General features: G+C 38.8%; 1 protein-coding gene across 1 annotated transcript; it reads right to left on the reverse strand.

Moving 5' to 3' along the window:
• Positions 1–1593: 1593 nt before the first annotated feature.
• Positions 1594–9710, reverse strand: LOC105698409 (UDP-glucuronosyltransferase 1-10). Its single transcript, XM_012422647.2, has 8 exons — positions 9476–9710; positions 7644–7714; positions 6399–6497; positions 5189–5328; positions 4018–4331; positions 3415–3634; positions 2865–3084; positions 1594–2793 (listed from the first exon to the last, which is right to left on the reverse strand). Exons 1-8 carry the CDS (start codon positions 9656–9658, stop codon positions 2481–2483), a joined length of 1560 nt encoding a protein of 519 aa, XP_012278070.1. The 5' UTR covers positions 9659–9710; the 3' UTR covers positions 1594–2480.
• Positions 9711–10886: the final 1176 nt, after the last annotated feature.

The raw sequence follows: 10886 nt of genomic DNA on the forward strand, positions 1-10886 counted from the left end.
GAGAGAAGTTTTGTGAACGTTTGACCCCTCGGATGCCACTGTCATGTCCTCTTAAAACAACATATGGGACATTATTTGTCAGGCGACCCCATCTGAAAAATACCTTTTCGGATCGGGATTAAATTAAACCAATTCTTAGTTTTATATTAGAATTTCACAGGCCAAGGCATAAGCCCGTAAAAAAACACTTAAGACACCCAAGCAGAGAAGTCAAAGTTTGGACTTTTATACGTACATTCCTAACTTTAAACAACAATAAATACTACAAAAATAGAAAGATTACCTTTATCGTAGATCTTTGAATTTGGCTGTTCGCAAACTTTTTAATGATAAGAAAATTTAAAGAACAATTCTGACCGCGAAAGCTTAAAATGTTTAAACCTCATTTAGGACGCTTTTTCCCCGGTTTATTAAAAATTTGATTGCACGCTCAAATTTCTCAAACCAGATTGGTAGATTTCCTCCCACACGATGCCGGATTATTCGATCTTCGCTATTGGACGAGCTTTGTCATGCCAATCAAAATGCAGTTTAACACTATAGGAAGGAACTTTCCAAAAACCGTGGCTCATATCATTAGTCCTCTTCTTCAAAGTGAACGGTTTGAATATATTAGTCCAAATTTTGACTTCTGCGCATATACACTCTTTTGTTTATAAATCTATGACTTGATGTGTAAAATTCCATCGGATAAGGGTTTCAAATTAAACTTATTTGAGGCCGAAATGAAAACTTGATAATTTTCAGATGGAGTCGCTCGACAAACAATGCCCCATATCTAAAATCCTTAAGGTACACGGTCACAGTGCAACCGTATACACAGGTCTAGAAACTTCTATCGTGGAAGAAGATCGCAATTTTCATGTACTTTTTACCACTAGGGTCACTGTGATAAAGTAAAGTCTGCGAAAAGGGGGGGGGGGGGATACAGTATTCCTCTTTGTCCATTTTGCGTCCATATATGAAACAGTTTTTCAAATCTTTCTTTGATATTACCTTACCGTATTATATTGCCGCTGGGTTACACCTTACAAAGAAATTTAATATAAATTACGGATCATTACAGAAATTTAGCGGAGCTTCCTCCGAGAGACCTCTGTATACGACCGTGGGTCGTACTAAATCACGCCTGCATACAATGGTCTTGAAATTATCATGGTGGAGACACGAATGTAGAACATGTAAAATCAAACGATTACATGGATATCCTTATGAAGATAACAGAACAGAAAGAAAGGAAAACCAACAAGGTTTTATTTTACCCTCCCCCCTCTTTCTAAGTGCTACCGTTCAGTAGGTTTTCGCCATTTTGGACTGCGTAATTCTTTTGTATAAAGTCTGTAGCATGAACGCGTAAACAAATCTTGAATTAGTTTTAAGACTTGTTTGCACGATCATGCTACATATATATTCAAAAAGACTTTCGAAGCGGCAATCCTTGGACGCTTCATTTTGGCATTATTCGCAATCACGTGACTTTTCCGTGACGCTAGCATAAGAGAAAAATGCAATTTTTCCATCTGCAGCGTAAACGTTGCCGGCTGTTTGTTGAAGTTTGAAACTTGATTAACGAAATGCATCAAATAATACTTGTTACCGTAATGCCTCTTTTTTGTTAATTCTATCAAAGTAAATAGTGCTACTGTTTTTTAATTTTACCTTACAAATAATTATCCCGAACGCACTGAACCACTTGTAATATTTATTTACAAACGTCACATCGGATGTTTTGAAGCAAGAGCGAATACGACGCTACGAACGGAGTTACTCAATTGTTAGCTTAGGTAGGTTTCTGATCGTTTGAGGCACAAATTTGACGCTACATAGCTTTTCATGACTGCAAACTAACGCCAGCGTCCTTTGCTGTTACGGGATCTATTTGATACTAAAATTGAGCGTTTAACGGCATATGAAAAGTTACCAATAGTTTTTAGGGTGTACGCACACTAAACTAATTATCTATGTAGCCTGTAATACACTCCAACAATGTCAATTTTGTAAAACATAATTTTCAATTTAAAATATCGCACAATGTTACTTTACACCTTTTCAATGATAAGTTATAATTTCCACATGCTGTGGGGTATAATGGAAATATTATCATTATAAATTGGTTACGAAAACATTAATTTTACAAATTATCAGAGTGGAATATTTTCCAGATAGTCTTACGAAACCGTTAAGCAGTAATAATCTATGATGCTTCGCATTTTCACAGGCCTGTATATTATGTAATAAATGATAAAAAACAACAATCAGTATTATACTCACGAAGGTGCTATATTCGAATGTCTTCACTAGACTTTATCACATTTGGCTCGCAACTTTTGAGACGATAGACTCTACTTTCGCATTTTCGCAGCTTCTTATAAATGTATTTGGCTCGAAAATGTATCGAGTCTTGTGACCATGACTGTATTTTCATTGCACCAAACTTATGTTACATGTCAAAACATAGCTCGGGTGTACGTAGAAGGAAATCAATTATCCTTAGATTTTGAATGTGATGCGATTTCTTCAAACCTATTTTGCATCTTACACTTGTGCCGAATTACGTTGCGTTCTCGCATTACGGAACATTTATACAATGCAGATATAAGCAAAATGATAGCAAAACAAAAGAGTACTTCCACGGTGTGATGTTCTAACCACGATATATCTCTTCCGTGATAACGCAGATGCCTTGCATTAGGAAACTTTAGAACGTGTTCAACGTGCCACAGAGCCCTATTTAAGGGCTTCACTGGTTCGTCCTTTAATATGTCCCCTAACTGTTTTATGTTCTTCGAGTATCTGAGATAAGGAGAAATTTTACATAGTACAAGTACATAGACTAGTATTTTTTGTATTCAGAAAATACTTACTTTGGGTTATCGATAACCTCACTGACCGCGTGCATTATCGTTTCCTTGGTCATGCTGTCAACGTTAAGATTTAACCCAATTTGTGTGTCCAATATCTTTCTAGCATTGAAATTCTGATCACCAAAAAATGGGATTGCAATAACAGGAACCATGTAGTGTACGGCCTCTTGCAAAGATTGCAAACCACCCTGCATTATATACGCCTTAACATTCGGATGAGCTGAAAACCAAAAATAAGATTATACATTGCTTTAGTCTTGCAAAACCGAGCCTACGCATTCCGAAATGAAACTGTTGAATCTGTCCAGCGAGATAAGAGCTACAATTCATCCACCTACCGAAGCAATGAAATTGTACAGACATTTTTTAGCGCGTTCATCTTTTTTTAATTCTTTATTATTTTTATTTTTTCTTCCGAATAATTAAAAATATTAAGTAAAAATGAGGAAATATAACTGTATACTGAAATGTTATATTTTTGTTACTATTCTTCAAAAATGAATTGATACGTTATTAAAATTGAGTGTTTTCAAATTTAACGAACACTTACCGAGAATAGCCTGCTGTGGTGCCCATTTTACAAATTTGATATTAGTAATGTTGAAAGATGCGTCATTATTATATTTCCATAAAATTCGGTATTTCAGAGCGCTAAATGCATCAAACAACGCTTTTAATGTCAGTGGAGGAAGTTGATGTCCCTGTAAATTTGATCCCAACGAAAAGTAAACAACTCCATCTTTGCCGGAATCTAGGAAATCCTGTATTTCCTACAACAGTTTTACATTCAAACCATTACAAAGGAAAGCATGAAACTGTGTTAAGGTTGCACCTGATTTGGTTCATAATAGGACAAGTTAGTAAAAACCAAAAGTGGCCTAAATCCCACTAACACGTAACATTATCGTTATTCTAGGAATACTAGCTGTTATCCCGATATTGCCTGGACTCGCTTCGTATTTTCCTTTTTTTTTAAATATATGATTTCGATGCTAAACGTTACTGTTTATGATATTTTTGTTTAAGTTATTACTTATAACGGGAAGGAAACGCAAGGAGAAAAGGTTTTCATATATTTTCAATCCAAGAATGATATTCAGGTATTCGGTTTTAAGTGGACCACTCACGATCGGTAGACGATAATAATACTTACAATCGGCAAAGGATCGGGGTTCTCCTGAATTTGTAAACTGTGCACTTCTACTACATTCGGTAAAAGAGGTTTGGGGTATCCAAGGACATGGTTATTTCCAAGTATTACTAAGCTAAAGTTTCGATCCACGTCGTAAACTGAAGTACCAGGAAACCATTTGTCAAGGATCCGTTGAACGCGAGGTAAATGGACATATCTGTAATATAACCGGCACCATGTTGTGTAGATAATGTTCCAGATACGTTCCTCCAACGTCATTCTATCTGTAAATGGATATGCCATATCCGGATTCAAGGTGGGATCATCTGGATTGCCTGCAACAATTTATTTTTAATTATTATTTCGCAGAAGAAGAATATACCGCTCAGTTCAAATAATATAGTTACAGTTTATACGGTACATGTTTTGTATTATGAAAATATTTCAATATTCAATTTTGTAGTGCCAAAAAAAAAGATTGTATAAGCCCGCGCCGGACGAGGGACAACGGTCGCGCCCCCACGGAACGTCGAGAGTCTTCCAGAGTCTTCCAGAGTCTTCCGCCCGCCGAGAAGCACGCCGTCACGCGATCCGCTCTGATTCGGAATGTAACTCTGATTTATAATAGATCAACCTGTGCTTTTGTCTTGAGACTACAGTTTTCTCTGGTACGTCCGACCCGGAAGAGACACTTTCTTCTTCCTGAACGGTATCGCTATTAGTAACCAGACCTTTAAGGTGAAGCGAAACCCTCCTTAAATCAGTCGATTCGAGTAAAATACTTTCTTTTAAGGGTATCGGACCAAACTGTCCGAAACTGACACATGACTCGTGATCACATAAGAATATTTCTTTGTAATTATTGTACGGAAGCGACATATGGAGTATGCCATTTAGTACAATACCTAATATAATTAGAAAAAGCAGTCACAAAACATACGGAAGTCGGTATCGTAGGTATTTAAAAGAATTCTTTTTACCGACGTCGATCAAATTTTTCGATGCGTTTAACTTCACTTTAATCCCCTGCAAGAAATTATTCCAATAGACCATGCTAAAAGGAAGCAATACGTGCAAAGAACTTTCGTGTTTTAATTTGGACAGTTTCGTCTCTATATTTTCTGGACTATACATTGCAAAGCCAGTGAATGCAGAAATTTCGGAAACGGAATACCGTTTAAAATGCCCTTACCTACTGAGTCCATAACGTAAGGTAAATTCCCAACACTCAAGTAGCCAATCAATATCGGGTAGTTGTAATGCTTTACAAGAGCATAATAGCACTGAAACCACAGCTGTTCAATGATGACAGCGTCAAAAGTTTCATTTCTCCTGCAATAAAAAGTTATCTAAATTTAAAGAGTGCTCAACTAAGGTGAAATGAAGTCCGTCGAGAAACTTAATCGATGAAACCAAACTTTTTTGACTGATATAGTATCCGAGATCAGGCTCTACGTTATCGTGATTTATATTTACGTTGACAGTTGCGTCGTATTACATTGGGTACACGGAACGGCATACGCCATACGTCGTTACGGTACAACGATTGCAAAGAGATCGAAACGGAACTGAAAAAATTCTCTGGATTCATAATTTTTGATGGTCCAATCAACTGTGGGGAATGATCGTGCCATGGACATATAATGTACCGCATGTACCGCACATTGAGTGCCGCTCGCAGAACGGTGAGAAAACGAAAACTGACTTGACCGCATCTACGCTTGCTTGCGCACGGCATCGTGCCGAAGGGAGCCCTCCGTCAGGTCGCCATTTTGGGGCAACGGGCTCTTTCGGGCGGAGTCGACCGGATCGACCGCAGGGCTTGTGAACGTCAAGAGGAAGACCGGGGCCCCGGTGGCATGACGGGAGCAGGGCGGATGTGAGTCCCGCCCTGACGTGGGTGCTCCATTGAGCGGCTGTCGGTAAGAGGACCTCGCGAGGAGATAGCACCCCGGAAGTGAATCCGCGGTCCCTCTACTGGACTTCCGCGAGGCCCGGAAGGTGGCGGGCACGGTAACGGGGTCGCGAGGACCTCGGCGAGGAACCGTCGCGATCCAACCCCCCAATCTGCATCAAGCCCGCGTACAGGGCTCCGAGAGGCGATTTAGCATTCGGACGAATTTTTGGAAAAGGCCCACGTTACCTCGGCCTCCCCCGTATCTCGGAGGCCCTCGGCCCGGAAACGGCACGGCTTTGGAACGTGGAGGCTCCACGATCTACCACGTTACAGAACATGGAATCACTTGGCCGAAATGTCCTGCTCCTGATTTTTTGTTACCGTTAAAAGTGGGGTAACGTATATTCATAGCTGAGATTATAAACAATGTTATTCAAAAAGGCCCGTCATGCTCACAAAGTAGACACTGCTATGATGGTAATAAAATTTTGCGAACATAACTTACGACATTAGTTGCTGCACGGCATCACTAGTTAGTTGTTCCTCACATAAATTATTGGCTTCGTTCATGTTATCCATCAGTATCTTGAATGCATTCACGTGCCTGTAAATAAAAAAATATAGGTAATGGCCGGTTACTAACAATGCAGGCAACAATTCATATTTATGTTCCTCTCCTTCTGTATACGTATGCAATACATTTCTAATAGCACAGGATAATTCCTGGATATTTCTTTAAGCTTTGCTAAATATCTCAAGCGACAGATTTTTTAAGACGTCTCGTATGTTTTATGTGAAGATATGTAAAATATTTTGGTTGAAAATCTCAATGACATATTTTTGGATGGCATTGTTAGTAAACATTACACGGATGATTATTTAGACAGTGTGGACACGGAAGAGGACGGTATCCAGTTGGTACACCAACTTATCAAAGTCCGCAGGAGTAGGGGGACTTGAAATTCGCAGATGGTCAAGCAACAGCCCGCAGATACTGTTGGTCGAAAGAAGTGATTAACCTTGTGCTGGATGAATCGGTTACGGAAAGAACTCTAGGAGTCCAATGGAATCCGGCAATGGATTTGCTATCCTTCGATTTTTGAAGGAAGAAAATTCCAATAGATACATCGAATAGAACACGACGACCGACGAAGCGTCAGATGTTAAGAGCTATCATGTCGCGGATTTACGTTTTGTGGAGTGGATTACTTCGGACCGATGGACGTAACTATTGGCCGACGACACGAGAAGAGATGGGGTGTCCTCTACACCTGTCTCACCACGCGTGCTGTATATTTGGAGCTGGCGGCCTCCCCGAGCACCGATTCCGCCATTACGGCATTGCGACGAATAGCCGCTAGACGGGGATAGCCGTCAGAGATTTATTCCGACAATGACACGAAGTTTCGAGGAGCCAACGTGGAACTGCAACGGGCAATCAAACGGATTGATCAGGACATGATAAAAACCGAAACCGGAAACCGGAGCGTAGTGTGGCGATTTATTCGTTCACACGCCCCACACATCGGTGGTATATAATTTCGATATATGTTTATAAATTATTGAAATGAATTATGTCATTGAGATTTTTAACCGAAATTTTAGATATCTTCAAATGAAATCTACAAGACATCTTAAAACATCTGTCGCTTAGGATATTTAGTAAAATTTAAAAACTACATTTAGAAAATATTATGTACTACTAGGGACTACCGTAGAAATGTCATACTCCATTGTGTATATACTTTACCTTAACCCAGTGCAATCTTTCTTTCGGTAGGTGAAGGACACATCCACGTTTCTATAATTCTTTGCGGGTAACTGAAATAAAAAAAGAAAAATAAATTGAACTATTGTCACTAACTACTGGTTTAAGGTGGCATGAAAGGCGCTGACAAATTTAATCGACGTCGATAAAATAGAAATCATCTATAGCCTTTTTGGTGGCAACGCCATTTTGAGTACTGCGACGGCGGCCCTACGACCGCAACTTCCGACCGCAGAACCGGTAATCCGCCGGCAAACTTGGCCCCTTTTTTCGAAATTCGAATCGGATAGCGGAATCGCTTTCCCGATCCTACAAGGGTGTGACAGTCAGTCGGTCAGTCAACACACAGCCGCGTCGATACACTGGTTGCCGTAAAATCACCGAAGTTAAGCGACGTCGGGCGCGGTCGCTTCTTGGATGGGTGACCATCAAGAAGGGGCGTTTCGCCGTTAACGTTGGCGAATAAAAAACAATGGTACTTGACTCTCTCTTTAGTAAGAGGGCTGAAATCTAAAACAAGCAATAAACGAACTAGGGTGCCAGTGGGGTTTTACCGCTCGGACTATGTCTTTTTTCCCGAGTTCCCCGTCCGACCGACTAGCTGCCTGCTAATCGGAGAGTGAGTGGCTTCTGGCCATTAAGGGACGAAGGAAGAAACCTTCGTATCCACTATATGTAAAGTTTAATTAAATAAAAGAAATAAACAAACAGCCGAAATTACAGCCGCCCGGAGTATTCCTTTCGGGCGTCCGGTCCCAGTCGCCTTTGCGTGTAGGCGGCCTCGGGGTGACGACACCTCGCCGAGGTTCTTTTGCGACCCCCCGTCGGAGCCCCACGGGGTCACGGAGTCTCGCGGAAGCTCAGTGGAGGGACCTCGGATTCGCTTTCGGGGCTATAGCTCCAGCCGCTCAACGGAGCCCTTACGCCGGGGCGGGGTCCCACGGTGCCACCGATGCTCCGTCCACGAACCCTGACCTCGTAGACGTGCCTCGGTTGGCCCGGTCGACTCCGCGACGCCCTTAACAGCCCGGAAGAGTCCACGTTCCCTAATATGGCGGCCTGCGCGTGGGTTCTCTTTTGACACGGTGCTTCCGCCACGTGGAGTCACTTGCCTCGAGCCCTTTTAAACCGCGGCCCCGCGGCCTCCCACCGTAAAGTTTTAAACGATTGACCTTTCAGAATATAGTTTCACATCACCTTAGGGGATTTTGTTTATAAGACTTATCTTCAAACTGGGTATATCGAATCGTTTTAAACTTTACCATGTGAATATGAAGACTATAAGGAAGGTCTTGGCACTCGTGAAATTTGAATTTTTTATCATTTGTTCCTACATGTTTTCAAAATGTATTATAAAAAATGAAATTTCATGAGTGTCAGGACTTTCCTTATAGCCTTCATATTTATATTGAAAAATTTGAAATGATTCAATACACCCAGGTCGAAGAAATGCTTCATGAACAATTGACTCTTCGGATGCCACTTTGACATCCTCTTAAATATAATCATACCTTCCAATTTTATTAAACGTCAATAATTACAAAAATATTTTTGCAAAAGAGTTTATGATCAACAACTATTCACAACAGTTCATAATACTATCTGGATATGTAAAATATACGATGTTATATCAGTTACGTTAACAACAATAAAGTGAAATTTTACAATATAAATAGTAAAAAGTTTTGTTATTTTTCCTAGGAAAATGTAGTAAACGTAGAATAGTTAATTTCACTCCTCCCAAAATGTATAGTAACCGTTACTCTCTTTCCTACTTTAAAAAAGTGGTTAATTTTACTTAAATATAAACACACCTTCATCGGTATAGTTGATATCACAGTGACTTCGTGTCCTTTCATTACCAAAGCTTTCATAAGAGCTTGAAATGGTTGTTGATGACTAAAACTACTACTAGGACATATTCCTAATATTCTGAAACTCGCAGATAAATTCGCACACCATAATACCACAAAGAGAATTAATTTTGTACAATCCATAACGGCGTTGATTATTTATCGTGAGCACAAAAAAATCGTCAAGAATAAACAGTTGGGCAACGAGCACCACAGTCGTACAGAAACTAGCCACGAAATAAATATTCCTCTCGGCAATTCGTAAAATGAACAATTCAGTTCATAAAAAGTAACATTACAGTAAATTACGAGTCATGATAACGTAATTGATGAAGAGTGCGTGGGAATAAATACAGTGGAGACATTCAGAAGGAATCTTATCTTTAATTTGAGACTGGAATGAATGCTTTCATTAATTCCTGTTTCGTTAGTCATTGAGAGTAAAAAAAAAAGGGAAACTGAACAGTTTGACACTGTTGAAGCCATTTTTGTTAAGGATTGGATAACGTTGACTCACATTATTAAATAGAAATATATAAGTTTAAATAAGACTGGAAGTATACTCATACGACTTATCATGACTATTTTAGTGCTCGCCAAATAAAATGTTATTTTCAAATTGACTTTCTAATTTTATTTATATGGTTATATTTAGTTTATTTTATATTTTGATTTTATTTTATTAGATGAAATAGAAAACTGTACATTTTCCCAGACATATTATTTTGAGGCAAAACAAAATTATTGGAATGGATGTACTTGTGTTATGTGGGGCAAAATATATTCTGACATTTGGGAAAAATAACAGGATTAGAGTTTTTAATAGGTTGAAAGTACTATTGTATTTGACAAAGTTTTTTTTTCCTACCGAAGGTGTTTTTTTAAGAGATTTCACTTTTTTTTTTTTTAAGATCTATAACAAATTCGTAAAATATATCAAGACCACATCTTCTTTTTTTAGTATTTCAATATAGTATTAAATGGTTTTTATGCGTTCGTTGACTTTATGCATTGCATATTGAATATTATTTATCTTTATTATTTCTACAACTTTACAAATATAATATGATATTAGTAAATACTCTCCTCCTTTTTCATCCGGGCTTATGTAGNAAAAGGTTTGTAATATAACATTGAAATACTAAAGTTAACAATTATTTTATACATATTCACATACACCCTTATTTAAAAAAAAATCAAAACATGCTAAATATTTCGTGCGATAATGGTAATATATTATTACATTATTTTGAATACACATACGTGCACCACTACTTTAAATCTCTATTCTCTGGGTAAGTACTTCATTTTTTGTAAAAGTAGGTGTTCATGTTTCAATGTTTCAATATTTTATTTCACCAAATGTTGACAC

The sequence above is a fragment of the Orussus abietinus genome, unplaced genomic scaffold, assembly GCF_000612105.2.
Source record: "Orussus abietinus isolate OABI.00-Male unplaced genomic scaffold, Oabi_2.0 scaffold692, whole genome shotgun sequence".
Lineage (NCBI taxonomy): Eukaryota > Metazoa > Arthropoda > Insecta > Hymenoptera > Orussidae > Orussus > Orussus abietinus.

Bases quoted from the DNA above. Each gene is read 5' to 3' on its own strand.
- LOC105698409 (XM_012422647.2), bottom strand. From the start codon at position 9,658: ATGGATTGTACAAAATTAATTCTCTTTGTGGTATTATGGTGTGCGAAT. The intron at 5,329-6,398 runs GTAAGTTATGTT...TTTTTATTGCAG, and splicing joins GCCGTGCAGCAACTAATGTC to GAGAAATGAAACTTTTGACG. The intron at 3,635-4,017 runs GTAAGTATTATT...AAACTGTTGTAG, and splicing joins ACCCCGATCCTTTGCCGATT to GAAATACAGGATTTCCTAGA.